The sequence below is a fragment of the Cryptotermes secundus genome, unplaced genomic scaffold, assembly GCF_002891405.2.
Source record: "Cryptotermes secundus unplaced genomic scaffold, Csec_1.0 scaffold478, whole genome shotgun sequence".
NCBI lineage: Eukaryota > Metazoa > Arthropoda > Insecta > Blattodea > Kalotermitidae > Cryptotermes > Cryptotermes secundus.
The window spans coordinates 453,891-480,915 of NW_019721767.1; the positions used below are offsets into that span (position 1 = coordinate 453,891).

The 27,025-nt window shown below is 42.3% G+C and overlaps 1 protein-coding gene across 3 annotated transcripts in view; it reads left to right on the top strand.

The window, feature by feature from the left end:
* LOC111875692 (hexokinase type 2) overlaps window positions 1–27,025 on the top strand; it is a 121,431-nt gene that overhangs the window by 12,315 nt on the left and 82,091 nt on the right. Inside the window, exon 1 of one of the 3 annotated variants that reach the window (XM_023872132.2) lies at window positions 25,641–25,827. The exons of the other annotated variants lie outside the window; for them this stretch is intronic. Coding sequence (XP_023727900.1) covers window positions 25,666–25,827 — 162 coding nt within the window. The 5' untranslated portion in view covers window positions 25,641–25,665. Of the gene's footprint in view, window positions 1–25,640; window positions 25,828–27,025 lie in introns of those variants that run through there. 3 annotated transcript variants of the gene reach the window in all.

Genomic DNA, 27,025 nt, shown 5'->3' on the forward strand with positions numbered 1-27,025 from the left:
AGATACGTCGATCCACGCCCTGAAGGGGGCGAAAGAAGTGCAGAGTGGTCTCCCGACTTTTCCTTTACATGTTATCTTCTGCCATTTTCATGCGCCATCTATCCAATTCTATATTCAGTTCTGCTTTTTCCTCACTTACCGTTTGCAGACTGAACAACCACAATCCGATCCACGTTTTGTTTTCGCCACGTCCGTTTGTGTTCGTCACAACAGATCTTCTTCTTCTTCTTCATCTATTATCTCATATAAATTAAGGTCCCATGGCATTATTAAAATTCTGTTTCACCAGAAGGGACTCGTATCTCTGTGGTGCTGTCCCACGATTTCGCGCGCGACTTCCAAATTGTGTTTCCTTTCAGAAATTTCAAAAATGGATGTCGAGTGGACCCTTCCAACTGCCCGTGTGTGGCAAGTATGGTTACAGAGCCCATTTACGACGTCATGTACACGTACTTGGTACTTGGAGCCCAGAAGACATTACATAGCTCTTAGTTCTGTTTTGCCGTTTTGACATGTTATCTTTGGCTGAGAGGTGTGATGTAACCATGCGCAAGTCCCGCGAAGCCTTGTAAACGGATATACGTTTGAATGGCTTACAAGGGGAGGGGGGGCATGTGCGGTTATCCTCGTGATAGGCACATACAGTCGCAGCACTCCAACGATATACACAAAGCCATTAGCGTTTTCCGATTGCCAGTGGCGTGCTGGAAAGTTAAGATCTGCGACTTATTTTCCGAGATCGGGTCGTGGCGGAGGTCTTCACGCCGCACAGACCGGAAGATTTGAATATCTAATCTTCTTATCGCCCCAGTTGCGGGCAGACGTCGACTCTTGCGGGAAGTTAACTTTCCAGTCACGATAAATTCGCACTAAACTCTTAGGGCAAGTGCACACCAAGGAGATTGGCAACCGCAACGCAACCGCAATTTCCGACAATTGTTATGAGCCTGAGTTGAACAGATGTTACAGAATGGAGCAGCGCAAATTGAAGAAACGGCAACGCAGTTTCCTCAGTTAGCGCTCCTCCATTCAGTAACACGTGTTCAACTCAGGCTGATAAGAATTCTCGGAAATTGTGGTTGCGTGCGGTAGCCAGTCTCCTTGGTGTGCCCTCGCCTAAGAGCACTAGCAGAGCTTAAAATGGGTCCTAAAGAAACGGGATTGGAGATGTGGAATGGATTGAAATGGCTCAGGACACAAACCAGTGGCGGGCTCTTGTGAACACTGTAATGTACCTTCGGGTTTCTTAATATGCTGAGAATTTCGTGAGAGACTGAGAAACTATTGGTTTCTCAAGAAGGACTGAGCTTCATGGAGTTAGTTAATCGTTTATTTCAACGAATTTAAGGACTACGCCATGAAGGCGTATGGGGGAGTGGTTGTATAGATCCATCACCCAACTTCCTATCCAGTGGGTATCGAGGGCCCTTTCCCTGGGGTGAAGCTGACCACTGACCTCAGGCTAGTGTCGAAGTCCAGAAAGAATGGTAAAGGTAAGGTAAAGTTGTCCGTATGCTTAATTAATTAATCACCACGCTATGAAGACGCATGAGAGAGTGAAGGTATAGGACCACCATTCTGATCTCAACACTACATGGGAGAGGTCAGCTTTACTCCCCTACCTCTTTACCCTCGGGGAAGCAGCACCCGGTACCCACTGGATAGGAGGCTGGATGGCCCCGCAGAGCCAGTCTGGGCGCTGTGGAGAAGAGAAAAATCTTGCCCCTGCCGGGGAATCGAGCCCCGGCCGTCCAGCCTGTAGCCCGTCGCTATACCGGCTGAGCTATTCCGGCAAGCGTTTCCTTTATGTATGCGTAATATGTTCGGATCCGGGTTAGCTCAAGCGGTGTAGTGACTAGGCTATGGGCTGACCGACAGAGAAATCGAATTTAGTCCTCTGGCAGAGAGAAGAGATTTTTTGTGTTTCCCACAGCTTCCACATTGGCTCTGGGGCACACCCAGCATCCTATACAACAGGCATGTCAAACTCAGCTTGTACAGAGGGCCACCTCAGCCCTATAAATAATAGTCCAGGGCCGCACTTCAAAATTTTGATACAAGGAAATTTAATTCTATTTATTATTTAGGAATAATTTCAATATAATTACCTAAAGTGGAACACTTATATTTTGCTCACAAATCAAACATGTAATTTGACCTTCTATTTCACAACAGAAATAAGCAATTTCCCATTTTTCTTGGAAAAACACGGCGCTCACTTTCAATAGTTCCTTTTTTGCTACTTGAATTTTTTGAAAGCGACATTGCCCTTTAAAAGTTACTGTACATTTACAAGAAAACTCGTAGTTGATAATTTAATGTTTAATTATAACCTTTATACGTTCATTACAGTGTAACATCAGCGCCTGTCGCTGTGTGAAAATGAACTGAATGACAATGTACAAGAGACTACCGGACCAGTAGGAAGGTGTCTCTTGTCTCAATGGTCATAAAAGTGAAAGTTTGCTAGCAGCCCATTAGACAGTGACTGGGGGTTGCAAGCTAGTTTTGAAGGTAGAAATCCCTTGCACTTGTCTGTCAGTTGCCACCCTCCTTGCATTCTTACTACGCCTCCAAAAGGGATTCTTGGAAATACATGGGGTGGTGAGGCTGTGCGGATTTTAGTTCATTAACCTTCTGAAATGCAATAGTTTGTCCTTCACGAACTTTACAAACCGTTAGTTGGACAAACCCTTCTGCAATTCACAGAATCACTTTTCCTGCAGCCTGCTAATTTATGTCTGCGTGAGACTTCTTGTCTTCTGGTCCGTTGGACAATTGTCTTTACAAAAAAATATTTCTACTACAATTTTAATATTGATTTTAATATCAATTAGCTCTAGAAGTTGAGGGGCCGCACTTTGTGGCTATGGGGGCCGCATGTTTGACACGGCTGCTATACAATGAATACAGGGGGCTTTGCCCCCGGACTAACGAAGTAGATGTGTGAGGCTAACCACTCACTTCCATCTAGTGTGGTGGAACTCTATGTCTTCATGGCCTAGTGCTTAATTGACTACCTTGACCTTAACACCTAATCTATTTTCATTTTCATCAAAAACGTAAAGCTATCCCTATAATAGGCCGTGGAGGCCCATAGGGTTGTGAGGCGTCGAGGCTCCCACATTCCCTTTAATCAATCGGCTCAGAGATGTCGGTGAGGTTGTGAGCCTTACGGCAGGCCGGCCTTTACCCCCAGGAAAATTCCGAGCACTCATTTCTGTTAGAGGCTGAGTCGACTCAGGGCCATAGTGCGGCTGGAAGGATCAGGTCGTTCAAAATTCCATTGGCATCATCTGGAATCGAAACCGCGACCTTCTGGCTTTTAGCATATTGCTTCAACTAACTATGTCACGGGTGCCCCCTTTTTATCATGCATACAATTTTGATTTTTTAATTTCTTATTTAAACTCTGCTACAATTTTAAGACATTCACTGGCAGTTCTTGTAGTATGATTTCGCCCTGGCATCTGGTGACGAAACGTCCTCTTAGTTGTCTCAGCATTTGCTTCTAGACCACCCCTTTCACTGCAACATCTAACAGAGTTTGTGTCCTTTATAGTAATTACGTTGTCACTCTGCAAAGTAACGTAAGCGATGTAGGCACTGATTAGCAACTAACCAACTCCGTGCAGATGAATCCTTCTTGAGAAGCCAGCAGTCGCTCAGATACTCAAGAATTAAGCACTGAGTACTATCCTTGTTAATATTCGGTAAGGGTCTGTTGGAGTCGGTCACAGTGGCCGTGCGGACTGAGGCATGAACTGTCTTCTCTCCCTTGGACGCTGGGATCGTGGGTTCGAATCCCATTTAAGGTATGGATGTTTGGTGTGTGTGCGTTTATTCTGTTTAGGTAGAGGCCTTGCGACGGACTGATTACCTGTCCAACGAGTCCTACCGCATGTGTAAAATGATTACTTACTTACTCTGGCCGCGCCATAGCTCAAACGGTTAGTCGTTGGTTTCCCACAGCAGCGGCCCGGGTTCGATCCCGGGTCTGGTCAAGTGGGATTTGTGGTGAACAAAGTGACGCTGGGGCAGGTTTTCTCCGAGTACTTCGGTTTCCCCTGCCAATGTTCATTCCACCAATTGCTCCACAATCACCCTCACCTATCATCTTGGGCTGGTACATTAGGCCAGAAGTGGCAGCAGTACAAGGGACTTAGTGCCACCCCACTAGCCATAAAAAATGTTTACTTACTTACCTACTTATGGAGCTGAGCCCTTCTTGAGGAGAAGCCAAATCTGCAACTACTCAAGAATTTCCCAGCATTTTATTAGAACCCGAAGGTTCATTACCGTGTTTACAAGAGCCATTCACTGGTCCCTATCCTGAGCCAGATCAACCCAATCCATAAAATCCCATCCTATCTCTCTAAGATCCATTTTAATAATATCCACCCACCTACGCCTTGGTCTTCCCAGTGGTCTCTTTCCTTCTGGCTTTCCCACTAATATCCTATATGCATTCCTCTTTTCCTCCGGATCTAAAATAAGAGGCTTGGGCCCTGAATGGGCTGGGAGAGCCATTGAAAAAGGGTCTGTAGGTGCGGATTATAGAGGAAAATTCGGCCATCATGCTGCTGGTATTTTTTGTAGTGACGAAAAATAAACACGAGACTTCGATTTATAGTTAACCGGTTTGCGATTTTAATTTTGTGGAGCATCTACAGGGTGATTCATATAGAACCGGCCCGACGAAATGAGCTGTAATATAAAATACACCATACAGATATTAAAGTAATTTATACATATCTTATCTTGGATCGCGTTCCGTGATCAGAGCAGGTGTTGAAAGTGTCCGCCGTTTTGAAGTAGGCACTAGAAACACTCGCTGTTCAACAGTGTACTCCATGACTGTCGCCTGCGCACTGCAGACACGTTTCGGCATTGTCCTTGACCTTGCAGCATAAGGGCTGCCACTTGCCGGATCATGCGCACACCATTCGACTCAGCACGGACCACAGATTATTATGTAGTAATTGTTAGGGGTTATATGCATCACCTGCGGAATTATTAGCAAATTCATCGGGCCGGTTCTATACGATTCACCCTGTATATTTACTCCCTGTGATAAAGCATATGTACGGTTCATTCTCTTCCTGAAACAGGGAGAGAAAAAGGAAGAGGAAACTGATAAATTACAGGAAGATGAACTCCATCAGCCTCAGGAATTACTGTCATTGGTTAAGGGTCTGTTGTCCATCTTATTTCTTGCAGCTCCTCAAGTTAACCTCAATAATCCTCCACTTCCTTATTTTTAGCTCATAAAGTAATCTTCAAAAAACATGTTTAATTAATGTCAGTATTATAGTACGCTAAATATATAATACGAGGGTTATTGGGAAAGTAACTTCCGGTGAGTTAACAAAAGAAGCAATGAGACAATATTGTCACATGTTTGGAATCCAGAAGTGTTACTTCCATGGAAACGCTAGAACAGACCGTTGCATAAGAAGTAACAGTAGCGGTATTGTAATTCTAACAGTGAGCCGTTGCGTAAAGAACGCCGAATCTCCACGGAGATGAACAACCGAAGACCCGTCACGTAACAACGGACAGTAGAGACGAAACCGTGAGGAATGCTGTCTGGTATCCAGTCAGCAGAACACCTAAATAAGACAGCAAGAAGGCAGGTCGTAAAGTAACTCTGACTCTGACTCTGACAAGAAGTCAGTCTTCAGAAGGCCGCCACCGGAAGTAGTAATTGTAATACTGCAAGTGATAATAATTGTAACGTGTTTAAGGTGTGAGTGTCCAATAAAGACTCGCTAAGTCCGAGACCCACGTAAAGTTATTTGTCGCGTGACGTACCCAACACGTGACAATATACACAAAAATACGTACATGTTTAAGCTACTACTCAACATAATCACCGCTGGAATTGAGGTATTTGTATCGGAGGATAAGTGTTTTTATGCCCCTGTCAAAGAAGTCTGCCGCCTGTGAGCTCAGTCACGTTTTGACACCCTCCATCAATTCCTAATTATTGTTGAAGCGCTGTGATCCCAACCAGTTCTTCACGTAGGTAAACAGATGGTTGTCGCTTGGAGAGAGATCAGGGCTGTAAGGAGAGTGGTCAAACAATTCCCAGTTGAAATGCTGCAGGGGTGCTCGAGTGCGAGCAGTTGTATGCGGAAGCGCATTGTCAAGGAGAAGCACTACACCGTATGTCAGCATTCCGCGCCTTTTGTTCTGAATTTCCGGCCCTACGCACTTCTTTTTAGCGTTTTGTAATACGCTTTTGACGTTATTGTGGTCCCTTGTTGCATGAATTCCACCATCAGCATTCCTTTACTGTCCCAGAAAACAGTTACCATTAATCAGCTTGCCGGCAGACAACGTTTTATTAAACTTTGTCGGCTTGTTTGGTGAATGTGTGTGAATCCCCCACTTTGACTGCTCTTTGGTTTCAACATTTACAAATGAAACCGGCGTTTCATCACCTGTTACTCGTACGATGTTGAGAAACTCGGTGCCATCTTTGTGATATCACTCTAAAAAAAGGTCAGTGAGAATTTTCGGAACCCATTTTGCACAAAACTTGTGACAGCCTAGCCGAACTGTAATAATCTCACAGAGAACAATGCGTGAAATTTGATGAAGTTCACACGAAAGTTCCGAAATTGTGAAGCTCCTTCTTTCACAAATTTATTGGTCAACACTCTGAACAAGATCATCGCTCACTACACATGGCTGACCACTTCGAATACTCAGCGCCAAATATTATCAGGGTGATGAAATCAAGAAGGATGAAATTGGCTGAACATGTAACACACATTGGGGAGGTGAAAAATGCGTATAAAATTTTAGTCAGAAAACCCGAAAGAAGAAGAGATATGAGATGATGATATTAAAATCAATATAAAATAGTGTGCGAAAGTGCGGGACATTAAGGGAGGAACACAGACTGAGGGTGTTTGAGAACAGGGTGTTGAGGAGAAGATTTTGACCGAAGAGGGATGAAGTTACAAGAGGTTGGAGAAAACTGTATAATGAGGAGCTTCATAACTTTTACTCTTCTCCAAATATAATTAGAATGATCAAGTCAAGGAGGATGAGGTTGGCAAGGCATGTAGCACGAATGGGGGGGAAAAGAAATGCATATAGGATATTGGTGGGAAAGCCAGAAGGTAAGAGACCACCGGGAAGACCAGGGCGTAAGTGGGTGGATCTTAGAGAGATAGAATGGGATGGTATGGATTGGATTGACTTGGCTCAGGATAGGGACTAGTAGAGGGCTCTTGTGAACACGGTAATGAACATTCGGGTTCCATAAAATACTGGGAAGTTCTTGAGTAGCTGCACAATTGGCAGCTTCTCAAGAAGGGCTCAGCTCCATGGGTGAGTGAGTGAGTAGCAAACGCACGCACTACATGCCCTATACATTTAAACGGTATTCTATAGTCTGAGTTCCATTAAAGACAAATGTCTGACTGGCTGCAGTCTAGACGACCAGACACGGTATTCATCGGGAGACGGATTTTCCCTTTGCCACAACATTCACACCGGCTTTACGACAGCACAACGTCCTATCCTGTGGCATATAGAAATTGTTTCATCCGGGTGCAGAGCGGCCGAAGTGTAATTCTGGTCATTCGCCTTCATCTAATTACCGAAGTTACGAAGCATGGAATTGGCCGCCTGTCTCTACCCCATATGTCTTCATGGAACACAAACAAATCTTCCCATTTAAGCATAATACTGTGTTAAAATATATTTTTCAACTCATCTCTTAAGGTTCCTATGTTCCTATATTCAGATCCTGGTTGCATAGTCAAGAGACCTATGTGTTTGCTTACTTTTAAATGGCCAGTACGACTTTAGGTACATCAACCAAGCTGATCATGGGCTGAATCAGGTGGAGACACTGACTGCGCAACTTCAATCAAAATCCATTCTCATTTACAATTTATAGAGGTCACTCGCAAAGGCCGATTTGCACAAACAGTAAACTGGCTAGATCATCAGGAATTGAGTCACTCACTCATGGAGCTGAGCCCTTCCTGAGAAGCTGCCAATTGTGCAGCCACTCTAGACATTCTGTGGAACCCGAAGGTTCATTACCGTGTTCACGAGAGTCCTCCAGAGGTCCCTAGCCTGAGCCAGATCAATCAAATCCATCCCATTCCATCCTATCTCTTTGAGATCCATTTTAATATTGTCCACCCACCTACGCCTTGGTCTTCCCATTGGTCTCCTTCTTTCCGACTTCCCCACCAATATCTTATATGCATTTCTCTTCTCCCCCATTCGTGCTACATGCTCTGCCCATCTCGTCTTTCTTGACTTGATCATTCTAATTCGTACTTGGAGAGCGTACAAGTTATGAAGTTCCTCATTACACAGTTTTCTCCAACCTCCTGTCACTTCATCTCTCTTCGGTCCAAATATTCTCAACACCCTGTTCTCAAACACCCTCAGTCTATGTTCCTCCCTTAATGTCAGAGACCAAGTTATCAGGAAGTGAATTCTATATAAAATTAAGTACCTTTAGTCAACATTTGCTAGTTCTCGCGCAAAGAGTACAGACATAAAAAATACATGTATACTGCAAGAAACTAGAACAAAATTGTAAATTACTTTATATATACGTATTATATTTAAGCATTCTGTTGCACTATGCACTTCTATATGGAATAATACAAATGCCATCGTGAATGCAACAATTTATTTGGTTGCAGTTCTTTGTCTTCTCTTCCTCTACACTACTTGTTTCGGCCGCAACCGGCCATCATCAGGTGTATTTTTCTCTACGTAGCTGTCACACTGCACACAATCTAAAATATAAAAGACCAACCTGTCAGTTTTGTTTAAAATCTCGCCAACATACGCTCGTCAATTTGATTTTAGAATTCTAATTTAAAATTTAAAATTTTTTTAACTTTAAAAATTCAAAATTTAAAGTTTTAAATCACAAGGACACCCGCTCCGTGTCCACATGCGCTGCAGCGGCTATTTCTTATTTAATTTCATCTTTAATACGCTACTGTCTGGTGTGTTGTCAGCACACAGGGAGCCTGCGCAGAATGTTACGTGAACGGTGCTGAAAACAAGAAATAGCCGCTGCAGCACATGTGGACACAGAGCGGGTGTCCTTGTGATTTAAAACTTTAAATTTTGAATTTTTAAAGTTAAAAAAATTAAATATTAAATCAGTATTCTAAAATCAAAATGACTAGTGTATGTTGCCGAGATTTTAAACAAAACTGACAGGCTGGTGTTTTAGATTTTGGATTGTGTGCAGTGTGACAGCTACGTAGTGAAAAATACGCCTGATGATGGCCGGTTGCAGCCGAAACATGTAGTGTAGAAGAAGAAAAGACAAAGACCTACAACCAAATAAATTGTTACATTCACGACGGCATTTGTATTGTTACATATAGTACTTTATATATCTCGACAATAAATCTTTGTATTATAGGCACTATTTAAATTATTGTGACATGTGGACCGTTTCTAGGAAACCAATGGGTAAACACGTTGCCAAGGAGAGATCGATTCTGGAAACCAACTGATTACGGAACACGGTTTTCGTGGGTACGGAAACTGAAATTTGTAAACACTTAGAAAGCAAACGATTGCTTCGGTATTAACACAAGTTTTCGGGACAACTGATTCATGAAGAACAGTAGTGAAACCCTTTTAGGCGGTGATCTCTATCCCGGCTGAGTGGCAGATATAAAATGGAATTCATTTGTGAATTCGAGAGTAGAGGCGTAGGAGGAGACGAAAATGGAAGTCTCAAATCTGAGACAGTAAATTATGGCCACGAGTCCCAAGGGATTCGGACCCGAGAGAGACTGCGCTGGCAAGGACCAACTGCATATACAAAAGACAACTCCGTCCTCTCGTCAGAGAGAGCGCCCCACAAAAACAAGACCGTAACTGTCAAAGAATAATAAATATCTGATCATGAACCGCAGATCGGGCTCGACACCAAGACTTACTGACTGACCGTCAGTCGCAATGTGACTTCGACTTTGACTAGAATTCGAGAGTAGTAGAGAGCATTCCGAAATTAGTGAGACAGACGTTGTTCAGAAGGAGTTCAATGTGTGAGCTGTTAAAATTGACTGTAATTCTAAAGAAGTGCCAATAAACAAAATCATCAAATCTACAACCCATTATTATTAGTCACGAAAACTCTTATACACGTGACAGTTTGGTGTCAGAAGTTGTTACGACCGTCGATTCGTGACATCATGTTTATGTGTTATTACTGTGAAATTGTAGACTAGGTTTATGCGCCTCACAATAATGGCCAGTGACAGGTTCGTTTGAGCATTGTACCACTGTACTATATCCTGATTGTCTGATGTATCAGTGTAGTTAATTAAGTACTGACTGATTTTTGTAGACACCGCAACCGTGAAGCAAACTTAGGGGTTGAAGTCGGCTGAACTTGACGGGAGGAAAGCCCGAATCTTTGCCTAAGTGTACGCTCGCAAAAATAAACTTAGTAGAGTTGTGTAAGTATTGAGTGAAGGAAGTCCCTTCACTGTTTGCTCGATACATACACGAGGCCTTCATCTTTGTTCACTATAGTCTTGAGCAGATTTGATTTGATAATGGCTTTGTTGATAACTTCAATTTTTTATACAAATCATCGTGTTTAAAATACATCTAATCACGAAAAGAAAACAAACAAACCATTAAGATATCGCTCCAATATAGCAGTTTCGCTTTTGTTGGCCTGTGAAATATTCTGGGCGGCGTTTCGAGTTCCAATTTTCAGTAAGCACGTGCTGTATATTATTTAAGATACATTTTTAAACTCATGTCTTATCGTTTACGTTTACGCAACATTACCATACTGTGTGTACATACAAATTCCTTGATAAGCTATCACTTAAGAAGAGATTATTAAAACATCCACATTGGGCAATATGAACACATGAAGAACGCGTTATATATCAAGGCATCTATCAACGGAATTTCTCGCTATGTACTCAATATTTTCCTTTATTGTTATGTGTAGAATTATTCTCTATCTCTTTCTATATCCTTCGAAACTTGCCGAATGCAGTGAAACAGTAGAGCCTAAAGTATCTTTTATGTTCGGCCCGGGTTCGATCTCGGGTCTGGTCAAGTGGGATTTGTGGCGGACAAAGTGGCGCTGGGGCGGGTTTCTCCGAGTACTTCGGTTTCCCCTGCCAGTCTTCATTCCACCAAATTCTCCATCATCATAATCACCCGGGGCAGGCTACAATAGGCCAATCAGTGGCCGCCGTGCCGAGTGGACCCAGTTGGACTCCACCCCCACTAAGCGAATCAAAAAAATTTTCTGTGTTTAATCTGATGAGCCGTTTCAATTGATACGGCCTTATCATGGTTTGAGAGTGTTAATGCACAGGCTTGCATAAAGGTATTTCCCGCTTCTGTCCATTTCTGTCAATGAAATGAGCAACGATATTAGAAACGATGACAAATATGAGCAGTGGTGTCTATCAGCCAATCTATCCATCCAATCGCCTATTCATCATTCTGTTTGTCTGATTTATTTGTATCTTCTTTTGATTGTACTCAGAGCCTAATTCTTTGCGATGGTTGATCTCAATTTTTAACGTTGAAAACGTTAATTTACGAAGGTACAAATGGAATGAAACCGTTAGTAACAGAATTTATTACGTAAGTAACAAAATTTTTAACGTAAATAACGAAATCTGTAACAATTTGTAATTATCGGTACATTTCTAGGCAATGGCATTTTAACGCGTTACCACGTCAATGAATCAACACGGAACAATAGAGGAAATGGAAAAGCCATGGAAACGATATTCTCTAAGCGGTTAGTGCTGGAACTTTATAGCGTTTTCAACGTTAAATCTTGGAATCTACCCGTGTGGAGACGGGGGCGAATACCTCCACCGTGACACTGCGAGTCGTAGGAGGCGACGAAAAGAGAAGCCTCAAATCTGAGATAGTAAATAAAGTATGGTCGCGAATCCCAAGGGACTCCCCCCCGAGAAAGCCTGTGCTGGCAAGTGTCAGCAGCATATACGCGTACAAAGGACAGACCCGTTCTCTCGTCAGAGAGGAAGCCCCACAAAAACAAGACAGTAACTCTCAAAAAGTAATAAATATCTGGTCATGAGCCCCAGATTGGGCTCGACACCACTACTTACTGAGTGACCGTCAGTCGCAATGTGACTTTAACTTTGACTTGGGAACCAAGATTTCCCAGTCACTTTTTAGTCTGCTGGGACAGGAAGGACCCTTCTCAGATAAATTCTAGGTATGTAGTTAACTCACCGTACCGAGCTGAATCCGTCCTGGGAAGTCAACAGTTACTCAACCAGTGAAGAAATTCCCAGCAATCTGTGGAAACCGAAGGTTCATTACCGTGTTCACAAGAGCCAGCTACTGGTCCCTATCCTAAGCCATCTTATTTATCTAATATCCATTTTAATATTATTGTCCCATGTACGCTGACAACCATACCGCCATCTGTGAGCCGATTGTATAGAAAATGTGAGATTCGCGACGTCTCACAATCCTACAGGTCTCCGCGGACTGTTACAGGGATAGCTTTACATTTCTATTTCGCGTCTAGACTTTCCTAGGTGTCTCCATCCTTCGGATTCTTCCTACCAAAACTCTGCGTGGATTTTGGATTTTTCTCTCTCCCCTCTTCCATACGTGCTATATTCCCTGCCCATCTCATCCTCCTTAACTTGACCATTCTAATAATATCTAGGGACGAGTACAAGTTATGTAGCTCCTCTTTATATAATTTTCTTAAGCTTCCTGTTAGTTCGTCCCTCTTAGGTCCAAACATTCTCTTCAGCACTCTCTTCTCAAACACCCCCACTCTGTGTTCCTCCCTTAATGTGACAGATGAAGTTTCACTATACTTTTGTACAGTCCATTCTCAAATGCACTGTAGGCAGCACTGAATTTAGTTTCTACGTGGCGCTGTACGCATGTCATGTCATCTTATGGATTCCGTTTCTGTAGGCACTTTTCGTATATGAGTGTTTACAAGTGTGAGATCCATCAATTTTAATTCTTTGCAAGACACATATTGCGAAGTATTATTAACCTCAGAACCTTATATGGAATTCATTACATCCACCTGTTAGGTCTTATTCATACAAGAATACTTAACTGCGTGCAGTTTATGATTCTATAAATGCGTTATCTGCCTATGTTCGTATGATATGGCTACTCAGGTGGCAGCTCTATGTTCGAAACGGTGCTATCAGAAGGATAAAAGTAAGGTAAAGTTGTCCCTGTGCTTAACTAATTAAGCACTACGCCATGAAGGCGTATGGGGGAGTGGATGTATACAGCCATATTATCTTGACCTCGGCACTAGTTGGAGATAAATGGTCAGCTCTGAAGACTGATAGACTTCAACTGTCTTCGGCGGCTGCTACATTTTAACTCTCTCCTTACGCATTCCAGTCTCCCTCAGAGGGACAGCGGAAAACCCACATCGCTTCACTGTTGCGTAAACGCCCTGTTTACAGGCGTTGCTGGGCAACGCTGCCGAGAGTTGTTGATTGCTGCGTAGCAACCAGCGCGCTTCGGCTCGGCTCGGCTCACTTCGGCTCTACTCGGAACGGTACGGAGAAACACCGCTTTCCTTACTGTTGCGTAACCTCGTTTCCACCTTTGCGTAACTTGGCAACCGACCGTTCATCAAGGGTCTGTCTTCGTGGTAACTCGTTCCACCTCCCGTTGCCCAGCAACAGTTAGATATGTCACACTATTTTAGTTATAAGCCTACATAAAATAAACCTCTAAACTGTACAGTCTTTCTTTTACGAGTACTAGGGACTCCGCTTCGTGTACCCACAAATCAATTCCTAACATCTTAACACTGAAAAAAGTATAAAATAATTTGCAAGTTGAAGAAGCTCTTCTGAATAAGAGTTTCTTGTGAAAATGACAGCTGACGTCAGAGAGACGATTGCTGGCGATCGATGTAACAACAGATGTAGTATACTACGTGCAATCAGCGCGTGCTACGATCTATCGGCGCACTGTGGCGAGGCAATTACCGAAACCTCTCCGCGTATAATGTGCAAGCTGAAAATATCGAAATAGTTTTCGAGTGGTGTAAATGCAGCAGTTACACTAAGCTTAGATCGTCCCTAAATGAACAGACATAGATAACCAGCTGTACACGCCACTTACTTTACCTTCTATTCTATTGAGGACAGTATTTTCTTTGTATACACATACTCGTATTTCCGTCTTGTTCTACTTCTGTATCACTACATGCTTCGGCTGTATGCGACCAGCATCAGGTGCATGTTTACCTTGCAAAAAAATGTTCCACTGTAGTTTAAAATTACATATTGCTTGCGAATGCGATGCTGATTATCAATTAAAATATAGAATTAGAATTAAGGTTAAAATATAAAATTAGAATTAAACTTCTTAAATGTTATCTTCATTGTAATCGACAGCTGTTCATTGAAATATATTTCTCTGAGAGTATATTTGCTGATGTTAGATCTTATGCCGTTGTACTCCTTTGTCGCGACAAGGGTATCTTCTGGAATGTGAAAATAATGTTTTGTGTTGTATCAATTTTGTTGTTATTATTAGTTTCGTAAGTTTTGTTAGTTGTTTGCTGTTGTACTTATGTGTGCTATTTACGCAGCTCGTGTAGATGTCGATGTCGTGTTATTATACGCATGTTACGTGTAATATGTAAGAATTATATTATTATATATTATTTGTTATGTTTATTGTTTGTGTACGTTAGTTTGCTTTTATATTTATATATGTTGAAGTGACTTGCAGATTTGTCCACGCTGTTGGGCCGGTTATGTCGTTGCTTTGTTTGTGTGCGTAGAGATTATAAGCGCTCTGTGTGACTAATTCCGCTTATTAAGAAAAGGACTGGGATGTGTGCTGCTACCTGGTGTAAAGTTCGTATATTGGGTTATGTCAGTGTGTGTGTCATATGTAGGTTGTGTTTACGGGCTCTATAAATGTGATATTTCTCTAAGGTTTCTTTCCTGTCTCTATAATAGCCATGTTATCCGTTATGGTCCCATATATATGCCCTGTGTTTAGTATGTGGCTTGAATATCCGGAATTAGAGTTGATGTTTCTAATGGCATGAATATGTTCTGTATATCTAATATTAAATGTTCTTCCCATTTGTCCAGTAAATTTTAGAGGACAACCTAGGCTCTTCATTTCGTAGAGCCACTTCTATTATATTTATCTCTTTATGTGTGGGGCTTTAACATGTTTTGCATTGTGTTTTGTGTGCGGAAGGCTATTTTTATTTGTGTGTCATGAAAGATTTTGATGGTTCTCTGACTTTTTTCCCACTGTATGTAGATGTGATTCATTTTGTTTAGTGGCGCTGAGAGTCAGTGTGTATATTTTGCTTTCGTGTGAGAGGGGGTTTACAAGTTAGGTTTGCGTTATACTCGCTGTTGTGGAGTGTGNAGTATGTTTTTGATGGTACTTAATTTTGTTTCTTTGCTATTTCAGTTAATTGATATGTGTGTAATCGATTGGTAGGTAGTTAATACTTGATAATTTATGTTCGTATGGATGGTATGAGCTATTTGGTGTTATAATATAAGTTTATGTGGGTTTCCTATATAACTTATATTTCAGATTGTGTTCGCAAGGTATTGTAAGATAAATATATTTCAATGAATAGCTGGCGACTAAAATGAACAATAACATTTAAGAAGTTTAATTTTAATTTTAAATTCTAATCTTAATTCTAATTCTATATTCTAATTAATAATCAACGTGGCATTCACACGCAATATGTAATTTTAACCTACATTGGAAAAATTTTGGCAAGGTAGACATGCACCTGATGATGACCGTATACTGCCGAAGCATGTAGTGGTAGAGCAGTAGGAAAAGACGAAAAAAAAAGATATATATATATATATATACAAAATAAATACATTAATGCAACAGGTGATTATATACAGTGTTACTGAAGATAGTATATCCAGTGCTTTGTCAAATGGATCCATTGTAATTCAATGAGGAATCATCTATTTCTTAGCTTCATTCTTCGCCCCCTATTTTCCTTTTATACCTTTATTCCATTCACTCCTTTATCAGTTAAAACAGTGTAAATTAAGTTGAAGGTTTGTCCTTCAGATGGATTAGTTTCGAATATAGAGCTCCCACCTGTTCAAGTACGTGGAAAATTCCACCTACACGCAGCACTATAATGATTTTATTGTGTTTAGAGGAAATTCTTCTCTCGTCACTTAGAAATAATTGAATTATTATTATTACTTCAATTATTTCTAAGTGACGAGAGAAGAATTATTTAGTGTGGTGAGACTGAGTCCACTTGGTATTGCGACCACTTTTGGCCTACTATACCAGCCTGATGATAGATGATGGTGATTGTGGAGCAATTGGTGGAATGAAGATTGGGAGAAACCTGCCCAAGCGCCACTTTGTCCACCACCAATCCCACATGACCAGTGCCGGGCTTGAACCAGGGCCGCCGCGTTGGGAAGACAACGACTAACCGCTTGAGCTATGGCGCGGCCCATATGTAAAGTGAAGTAGACGTCATAACGTTTTCCCCGAACCTCTTGGTGTTAAACATGATAGCACAAATTAGTTTTCCGGCTTGCTTGTGCCAATTAGGAGCACAGCGTTAATGTGATCACCACGGTGAACAATACGCTCACAGTCGAGTTGCTCTGCACGTGTGAGGCAGATATGCAGACTACGAGTAAACACACCCAGTCCCAAGCAGCAGCACCGACTTCATTCAACAGTACTTCTTACGTGTGAGTTGAGCTCGGTGTGTACGAAGACGGTATTCAAATGGGTCTTAAGAGAAATAGGGGACCGCCTCTGCGATCTAGGGGTCAGAGTTTCTGCCCACAGATCCAGAGGTCTCGGGTTCGATTCCCGGCGCTACGAGATTTTCTGGGAAGTATTCAGTCTGGAACGGGGTCCACTCAGTCTCGTGAGGATAACTGAGGAGCTGTTTCAAGGAAATAGCGGCTCAGGTCTAGAAAACCGAAATTAACGGCCGTGGGGATTCATTGCGATGACCACATGACATCGTCTATCGGCAAAAGTTGGCATTAACTTCGCTGACAGGCGGGGGTCGCTCGGTTGGTATAGTTCTCTTGCGGACTATAGGCCATGGAGTCTTTTTTTTTTCGAGAAATAGGGTAGGGGCTGTAGACTGGGTTTATCTGGCTCAGGACAGACCAGCGGTAGATCTTATAAGCACAATAATGAACCTTCGGGCCCCATATAGTGCCAGGAATTTCTAGATGAGCTGAACAACTGTTAGCTTCTCAAGAAGGACTCAGCTCCACGGAGTTAGTTAAGCATTCATTTAGAGCTGCCATATTCTGGACAGCATAAGGAAAAATAAAGCATTATTTCCTTAATGTACGCGTAATGTGAGGGAGCCGAAGTAGCGCATAGCTTAGTGCTTAATTAAGTACAGGGATAACTTTACATGGTACCTTATCTTGAGTAGAACTTGTCTAAACAAGATGTAGGATAAATCTTATGATGCCTGCATTCCCGTTATATACAGGTACGAGATAATGTGAAGTTGCCCCTGTCCTTAATTTAAGCGTCACTCCATGGAGGCTTATAGGGGAGTGGAGGTAGAGCTCCGCCATTCTTGAGTTCGGCACTAGACGGAAGCTAGTGATCAGCTTCACGCCCCTGTTGCTTTACCTCCAGGGAAAGAGACCGCCAGTGCCCATTGGGGAGGAGGCTGTTTAGGACCTAAAGCCGGTCTGTCCTCTATGGAAAAAAAGACAAATCTTGCCTCTGCTGGGAATCACTGAAGCACGAAAGTCATCAGAATAACATTTACAAACTGAGAACCTATCTCACAGGAGACTCATTGCATCTCCATTATGAAGTCCAGGCGGTTAAGTCTATGTGGGGAAATAACAGCGGTTTATTTTAAAAGCCATACGAAATATAAAATGCACTTTGTGAATGAAACCCAGAGTTTATGAATGTTGAGACAGGAGGTACACATAGCAACCACTTTGTTTTAAGTATTTAACAGTAATGCCGCAAAATGCGAATGCAAGAAACCATTTGGGAGACCTTGGCATAAATTGGAGCATCTTGAATCATACTCGTATATTGAAGGGAATGAGGGGATCCATCTGGCTCAGGATAGGGTCCAGTGACGAACTCGTGTGAATACGGTAATTAACCTTCGGGTTCCATAACAGACAGGGAATTCTTAGGTGATCTGAAGACTTTAAGCCGTGGGTCCCGTGTCGTAGATTTACGGCACGTAAAAGATCCTCATGTCTCTAGGAGACCTCTGAGCTAAATTAGGTAAAAAGTTTCCCGCCCAAGAAGTTTCCAATGCCCCCGGTAGATGGGGAAGCATCGGGTACCGCAGCCAGCCTCGCTGGCTGAACGGGGCTAATAGCGAGCACCAGTACTGGCGGGGTATGGAGACTGGTAGAATATCAAAGGGGGACGTACAATAGACTATTAGTCGCGGTGCATGGGGAAACCCACCCCCTCCAATAATAATAATAATAATAATAATAATAATAATAATAGGTGATCTGAAGGGCTACAAGTTTCTCAGTAAAGACTCTGCCCGGTGTGATTACTTGATATTCTTAACACTCATCTCTAACGGTGCACGTATCGACTCCATATCGTCATCTGCAGCCAGAACAGATGATGGCCTGAGCTCTTCCCATTTATATTGTCACGTGTTCATGGTTGTGTAACCAATAATAACAGGTTTTGGATTGGATGATTCGATTTAGTGACACCTTCCTTACAATCACTCGTAATTACAATCAATTACAATAATTACAATTACAACTGGGGGGTCACGCTGTAGCGTAGTTGGTTGAGGCTCTATGCTACAAGACGGAAGGTCGCGGGTTCGAGTCCCGATGAGGTGTATTTCTTCAGTTGACCTAATCCTTTCAGCCGCACTATTGCCCTGGGGCCGACTCAGCCTCTAACAGAAATGATTACCAGGAATCTTCCTGGGGGGTAAAAGGCGGACAGCGCGTAAGACTGGCAACCTCACCACCATCTGTGAGTCGATTGTCTAGAGAAAATGTGAGAGCCTCTATGGGCCTTCACGGGCTGTGACAGGGACAGCTTTACCTTCTTTTCGCAATAAATCTTCAGACGAATTTGCTCAATTCTGATCTTGTCTGATGTCCCTCTATTCTGCTCTGAACTAAGACTGACTCTGTCCTGGTCTGGTCTAGGACTGACTTCTGATTTAGGACTGGCTCCATTCTGGTCTGAACGGCCTCTTATATAGCGCGTTCGTATCCAAGGAAACGTTTGTTGATCACTCGTATCCATGGAAATGCATGTTAAACACCTGTATCTATGGAAACTTTGCCTTGGTTTAAAGAAATCCGCCACCATGGAGTGTGTTTGTCAACGCGTTGCCTAGGAATGGGTCTACATGTCACAGAAAGAAAAAAAACTTTGTGGCCTGTAGTCCGCAAGCGAACTATACCGACCGAGCGACCCCAGCTTGTCGGCGAAGTTAATGCCTATTTTTGCGGATAGAGTGTCGCGTGGTCAGCTCAACGGTTCCCCACGTCCGTTAATCTCGGTTTTCTAGACCGGAGCCATTATTTCCTTGAAATAGCTCCTCATTTATCCTCATGAGGCTGAGGGGACTCCGTTCCAGATCAAATACTTCTCATAAAATCTGGTTGCGCCGGGAATCGAACCCGGAACCTCTGTGTCTGTAGCCAGGAGCTCTCATCACTAGACCACAGAGGCGGTCTACATGTCACAGTATATTAGACATAATTCCGCTGGAATGTAGTAGTTAAAATACTCTACATTAAGTAAAGCTTTAGTATTGAAATCAACTGGACATAACTAAAGTCGAAAACAAATTTATGCTAAATTTCTAAGATAACCCCGCCTCTCTGATCTGAGTCAGAAGTGATAGATCAATTTCCGGAGTTTCTGGCCCATAACCGAAGAGGTCAATAGAGGACTTCTTTATTGTTTGTGCTGCGTTACTGAAAACATTGCCACTAAACACACTGTTTCTTTGCTTCATGCTAAATTCTCATGGGAAACTGTAGCCGCAATGCTGACACGTACTGAAATAGGCGTATTTATCTCAGATATAGCCTTGCACTTTGTACACAATTATAAAGGCAGCAAATATTTAGTTTCTTTATAAATTTATGACATTATTATTTCAGATAACTTAACACCATTATAAATGTCATTCTTAGACAAAAAGAAACATTGTAAAATTGTAGAAGTAAGAGTTGCATATGCTACTTTAGTACAACTGTCACAAGATGTTTATTACATTAATCTTACATTCGCCTCATCTCGTTCAACTGAATGGTTATGTATCAATATTGTCTCGTGTTTCCTAGGTAACGCGACAAGAAAGTTATGTGAGTCTCAGATTAAACGAATATGTTTATTGGACAATCACTTTTTACACTCATTAATAGAATTACTCGGAATTATGACGCCTTCAGACGTTTCTCGCTTGTCCAGATAAAAGTAGTCCGTTTCTTTGTCAATGATGAAATGTTTTTTTTGTCTTAAGGGTTCATTCACGTAACGCTGATAATCTGCACTGACTCCGTGTCACGTAGTTCATCACAGAGTTTGCAATGCAGTCCGTCCTCGGAATCAAAATAATTAACTTAGCAAAACTACTGAAAATCCAGTCCAGTTAATTCACTAGAACTTGTGAGTACGACGTAACGGATTTATAAATACACAAGGATGTCACGCCTCCCTCTCTCTATCTCTGCCTCTATCTCAACCTCTACCTATGTCGCCACCTTCCATTTTTTTATGAAAGAAAAGTTAGACGTATTCGTATGTCTTATCACCAATTTCGCAACATTTCAGCTGATATCTGTCCAATTCACTGATAGAGCTGTGTCTTTTTTCAGTCATTGTTACATTATGAAAATATTTCACAAATGATAACGTCAGAGTTCGATCTCTCGGTGAACCTACCAGCTTTAATAAGAGACAGTCACTTCGGGGACAGATTCATTGTGATAACCAGGATACAGGGAAAATTTAATTTTCAAAGTTTGCCGCGTAATAATCAAATTATGAAACATACGATTTATATTGTTTGGAAAAGTAAAGGAAGATAATTTATGTCAGCTTGGAGGAAAATGCCGATTTAATTTGTAAACAAACAATGAAGTCTTAGATAAAAAAATTCATGTTAATCTCTTTATTGCCGGTCACGGTAGCCCAGCGGTCTAAGGTATGTACTGTCTTCGCTCGCTTGGAAACGGGGATCGTGGGTTCGAATCCCACTCAGGGCATGGATGTTTGTGTGCGTTTTTCTGTGTTTGTGTACAGGTAGAGGCCTTGCGACGAGCTGATCACCCGCCCAAGGAGTCCTACCGAACGTGTAAGATCTAGAAAAACCGAAGTGAACGGAGAAGTTCATGGAGGTAGGCCTAGGCTCACTGGGGCTGTAGTGCCAAGGGAAAAAAAATCTTTTTATTATTATTACTTTTAAGATGCTGATACACTCAACCCTGTACAGTTAGTCTGAATATTCCCTGCATATATGTATACGCACACGGTACTCAGTATGGATGATGATCAGTTTATAGCCTGAAATGTAAACTTTGCTTCAGAATGTGCCATTAGGAAGGCCCAGGAAAACCAGGTGAAACTGAATATAAACGGGACATATCAGCTGGTGGTCTGTGCTGATGATGTGAATATACTGGGTGATAATGTAGATACTATAAAGAAAAACACACAAACTTTAATTTGCACTAGTAAGGAGGTTGGTTTAGAAGTAAACACAAAGGAAAACTAAGTATACGTTGCTGTCCCGTCACCGAAATGCAGAGCAAAATCATGACATAAAGAGAGCTAACAGATGTCCTGAAAATTTTGTACAGTTCAGATATTTGGGAACAACGATAGGAAATTAAGAGGCGATTGAACTCGGGTAACGCTTGCTACCATTCAGCCCAGAACCTTTTGTCTTCTCGTCTGCTGTCCAAAAACATAAAAATTAGAATATACAGAACTATAATTTTGCCTGTGGTTCTGTATGGGTGTGAAACTTGGTCTCTGACATTAAGGGAGGAACATAGACTGAGGGTGTTTGAGAAAAGGGCGTTAAGAAGAATATCTGGACCGAAGAGAGGTGAAGTGACGGGAGATTGGAGAAAAGTGCATAATGAGGATCTTCATAACTTGCACTCCTCACCTAACATAATTAGAATGATCAAGTCAAGGATGAGATGGGCAGGGCATGTGGAAAGAATGGGGGAGAAGAGGAATGCATATATGATATTGGAGGGAAAGCCATAATGAAAAAGACCATTAGGAAGACCAAGACGTAGGTGGGTGTAAAATGTGAAAATGGATCTTAGAGAGATGGGATGGAGTGGTATGGACTGGATCGGTCTGGTTAAGGATAGTGACCAGTGGAGGGTTGTTGTGAACATGGCGATGAAACTTAAGGTTCCGCAAAATGCTGGTAAGTTCTTGAGTAGCTGCACAATTGACGACTTCTCAAGACGGGCTCAGGTCCATGAAGTTAGTCTAGTTAGTTGTTTCTTAGAAGTTGTACATTCTGCCATTTCGTATTCATGCCTTACGCTTGTAAGTGCAGCAATATCGTCATCAATCAACCCATAGTTCATTCCCTTCATATTCCTCTTGTTAATATGGTCTCTTGTACAGAACAACTTGCAAGTAGCACATTTTCAAATGTCCAATTATTGTTCTCCGAGGAACTGCGAACACAGGCATCGTCGTAACATTCTTGATGCATCCAACATAGCTGGCGTTAAAATATGTTAATCATTTCACTCCAATGTCTTTTTTTTTTTAAGAAATTGCTTTATTCTTATTTATATTTCCATGGCAAATGATCAAATAAATTCAGTTTGTGAGAACGTGTAAATTATTTTCTTAAGATCTCAAAGAGATTGAGGAAGCGGTGTCACACAGCAAAGAAGGCTGGTGAAACTGGAATAAGAATTGTTTGTGGAATGGAGGGGGGTTGCNGGGTTACTAATGTTAATGAATTCATCTTCTACCAACAGAAATTAGACCATTTGTTCCGCGCAAGAACGGGTTTATTTCTGAGACCAGGAAGTTACTAGACGCGCGGTAGGTCTCCATGAACGGGGATAAATCAAAGACAACGTCTGTAACATCACGACACAAACAGAGGTGGAGAAACATTCGTATCGATGGTGAGATTCGAATCTGGGTCTCAAATTTGCGGGAAATCTAGAATAATGCACTCTTTAAACTGCATGGTCACTGAAATCGACTTATTTATATTGCTGTATTCCTTTCTCGAAGACTCCTATTTACTCGAACATGTTCTCGGAGCTCGTAGTTTGTCTTTGGAATTCTATATTAGCTGTTGATGTTATTTTGTGTTGAATGAAATTAATATGTGCTTATGTAGGGGCCAAAATATGTCAGTCTGTATGGCGATGGTCTACCGGTTGGAAGACCGGATTTCGATTCCCGGAAGGTGGTAGGAATATTCTTCTTCATCACCGAAAGCAAACCCTTCTCCGGAGTCGGCCTCCTATCCAGTGGGTACCGGGGGCTCATTCACAGGGTGAGGGTTAAAGCGACTAGAGCGTGCATCTAACTACTAAACTCCATCCCATGCCCAGTTCAAGAATGCGTGATGCTTTACTACGCACAAAGTGAAACTTACCTGTATTGTACCTCTCTTACGTACGACTGGTTGGAATGCTATGCAATAAAATGACCACTTTAGAATGGTCGTATTACATAACGAGGAAGTTCGTGACGACAAGGAAATGGATCGTTAAAACGTCCGGCAACATAATTTGGATTACTATTACTACGGCTATTGTTACAAGCAGAATGTGCTTCTGTGGCATATGTCTACATAGATACTGACATTTATAATGGAGCTCTTTTCTTTAACTGATATTATTAAATCTGTCAATAAAGGTAAAACTATCCCCGTACGGGTCTGGTCAAGTGAAATTTGTGGTGGACAAAGTGGCACTGGGGCAGGTTTTCTCCGAGTACTTCGGTTTCCCCTGCCAATCTTCATTCCACCAATTTCTCCACAGTCACCCTCACCTATCATCTGGGCCTGGTACAATAGGCCAGAAGTGGCCGCAGTACAAGGGACTTAGTCCCACCCCACTAGCAATAAAAGAATCCCTGTAGGAGGCCGTGGAGGCCCATAGGGTTGTGAGACGTCGAGGCTCCCACATATTCTAGACTTTCGGCTCACAGAGGGCGGTGAGGTTGTCAGCCTTACGCGCTGGCCGCCCTTTACCCTCCAATCTGGGCCTGGTACAATAGGCCAGAAGTGGCCGCAGTACAAGGGACTTAGTCCCACCCCACTAGCAATAAAAGAATTCCTGTAGGAGGCCGTGGAGGCCCATAGGGTTGTGAGACGTCGAGGCTCCCACATATTCTAGACTTTCGGCTCACAGAGGGCGGTGAGGTTGTCAGCCTTACGCGCTGGCCGCCCTTTACCCTCCAGAAAGATTCCTGTTACTCATTTCTGTTAGAGGATGAGTCGACCCCAGGACCATAGTGCTTCTGGAAGGATTAGGAAAATTGAAAAATCCAATGACCTCATCGGGACTCGAACCCGAGACCCTCCGGCTTCTAGCATAGAGCCTCAACAAACTACGCTACTGCGTCCCCCATTAAATCTGTTAATAACACTAGTAATCATATTTAAGTTTTTTTTCATTGTCCTAACGGTATATATTGTACGTGGTATTTTATTTAGTTTTTAGTGTTTCTTCTTTTTGCATTTTCCATTCTTTGGCCAAGTCTGTTCACATCCTCTGCATACTTCTGCAAATGTCTTTTAGCTGTTGTCAAGCACTTTAATAAATGGATCAAATTTAGTTTAAGTATTGTTATGATAACGATGCTGAATTCGGGTGCTGCTACCATAGTTAAATTTTGTTATATTTTAGCGTCCTGTTGCACTGATTTTCATCCGTTATATGTATACAGTGGTCGTCTTTTAGTGCACACAATTTCACCTGTCACTTCACAACATGTTTCGGCAACACAGTGCCATCATCAGGTGTCCCAACTACGTCAATCTATTGCATTGCCTGCCTTCATATGTTTACATCCAACAAAAAGTCCGTGTTTGTCAACTATGATAAATTTACACTCGCTAAAACTTGTTAAGATAATTCATCTTATTTGTCTTAATTAAAACTTGTATGTGGTTCGTTCACTACGGGGTCGTTTTTCTTATTTTCTGTGTAAACCGCGTCTTGTGATGTGTGTTCCCTTCTTAGCTGCGAGTGTTGTAATAGTTAAATTTAATTGGAAATGGAAATGAAAAGGGGGGGGGCAGCCATTGTCCCTTTAAAGAAATTCTGTTTGAAGGAACCAAAAGTCCCACAAAGAAACAGAGTGATGGCCCGGCCCGTCCCAGAGGTAGCCAGGAACCTTCCGAAAACACGGTAGGCGCATTACACACGTAGCTGCTGTAGGGACCTTGGAATACGCACGAAATATGAAAGAGTACTGTTAGTTGTGGCGGCGCTACGTGTAGGAGAGGGATACAAGATAGAGAAATGCAGGTAGTTGAAAGGAGAGAGAAGTGAAAGATAATTACGTAGCAGACAAGTAGGGGAAGAGGTTTAATAAGAGAGTAGAAGCTGATGGCTGAAGTGCCAGTTGATTCGAAACGTTAATACCAGAATGAGACCGAAGAATTCTGTTCTAAGGAAGATTTGTCCGTGTTACGGCGAAAGTCTTGACATGGAGTCTTACAACCGGGTGAACGACACTTCCGCAGCGCCTGAAATGGTACCTGCATCAACACAAGCAGAAGCGCTTGGACCTCTTGATCGCTCCATTGAGGTAGGTTCGTCTGTTGAGGTCGTTCAGTTGGTCCAGGGGCAGGAAGTGGTTGCTTCTTCATTACATAGTTTGTGATTTAGTTAGCTAGTTGGACAGTTATTTAGTCAGTTAATTAATTAGGCTCCGGTCACGGTAACCGAGCGGTCTAAGGAATGTACTTTCTTCGCTCCTTCGGAAGCCGCGATCGTGGATTCGAATCCCACACAAGGCATGTGTGTATGCGTTTATTCTGTGTTTGTGTTCTGTGTTTATGTAGAGGTCTTGCGACGAGCTGATCACGAATCCAAGGAATTCTACCGTCTGTGGAAAATGATTAAGGAACTGAAAATCAGAGGCCCAAGAGAACTGTAGAGCCAGTAAAACAAAAATAGTTAGGCAGTGACTTAATTACATGGTTAGATAAGGTAGATAGCTACTTAGCTGGCTAATAAATATGTTACTTGTTTACTTAACTGCTTAATGAGTGAGGCCGCTAGTCTGGGCCGTCCCATAGTTCAGGCGGTTAGTCGCCGGCTTCCTTTCGCGGCGGCCTGGGTTCGAGCCCAGGTCGGATCATGTGGGATTTGTGGTGAAAAAAGTGGCGCTGGCGCAGGTTTTCTCCAAGTACTTCGGTTTCCCCTGCCAGTTCTCGTTCCACCTACTTCTCTACATTCATCGTCTATCATCTGGAGTTGGTACGATAGGCCAATTAGTGGTCGACGTACTAAGTGGACTCAGTCTCACCCAACCCCAAGAAACTAAAAAAAGCTAAGCCTGTAGTCAATATAGTGAACATATAGTGACTACTTCATCAGATGCTTGAATAGTTAACTAGTGAATTAGTTAGCTTACCTCATTACGTAGTTAGTGAACTGTTTTAGTTAATGGTGTATTTACTAATCGAATCGGCTATTTAGTTGCTCTGGGAGTTAGTTACACGTCTCGGCAGTCGTTATTTTGATCGTTGGTTAATTAAAATCAATGTAGTAATTTGCATGAAATATTCTGGTTGGATTGGGAATGACAGGAAAAATGTAAAGACAGTTTCACTTAATTTGGACCGGTCGACATAGCTCAGTCAGTATAGCGACGGGCTACGGACTGCAAAGACCGGATTCGATTCCCGGCAGTGCAAGATTTTTCTCCTCTCCACAACGTCCAGACCATCGAGCCTTCTATCTAATGGTTACCGGGTTAAGGCCTAAAGGGCATGAAGTTG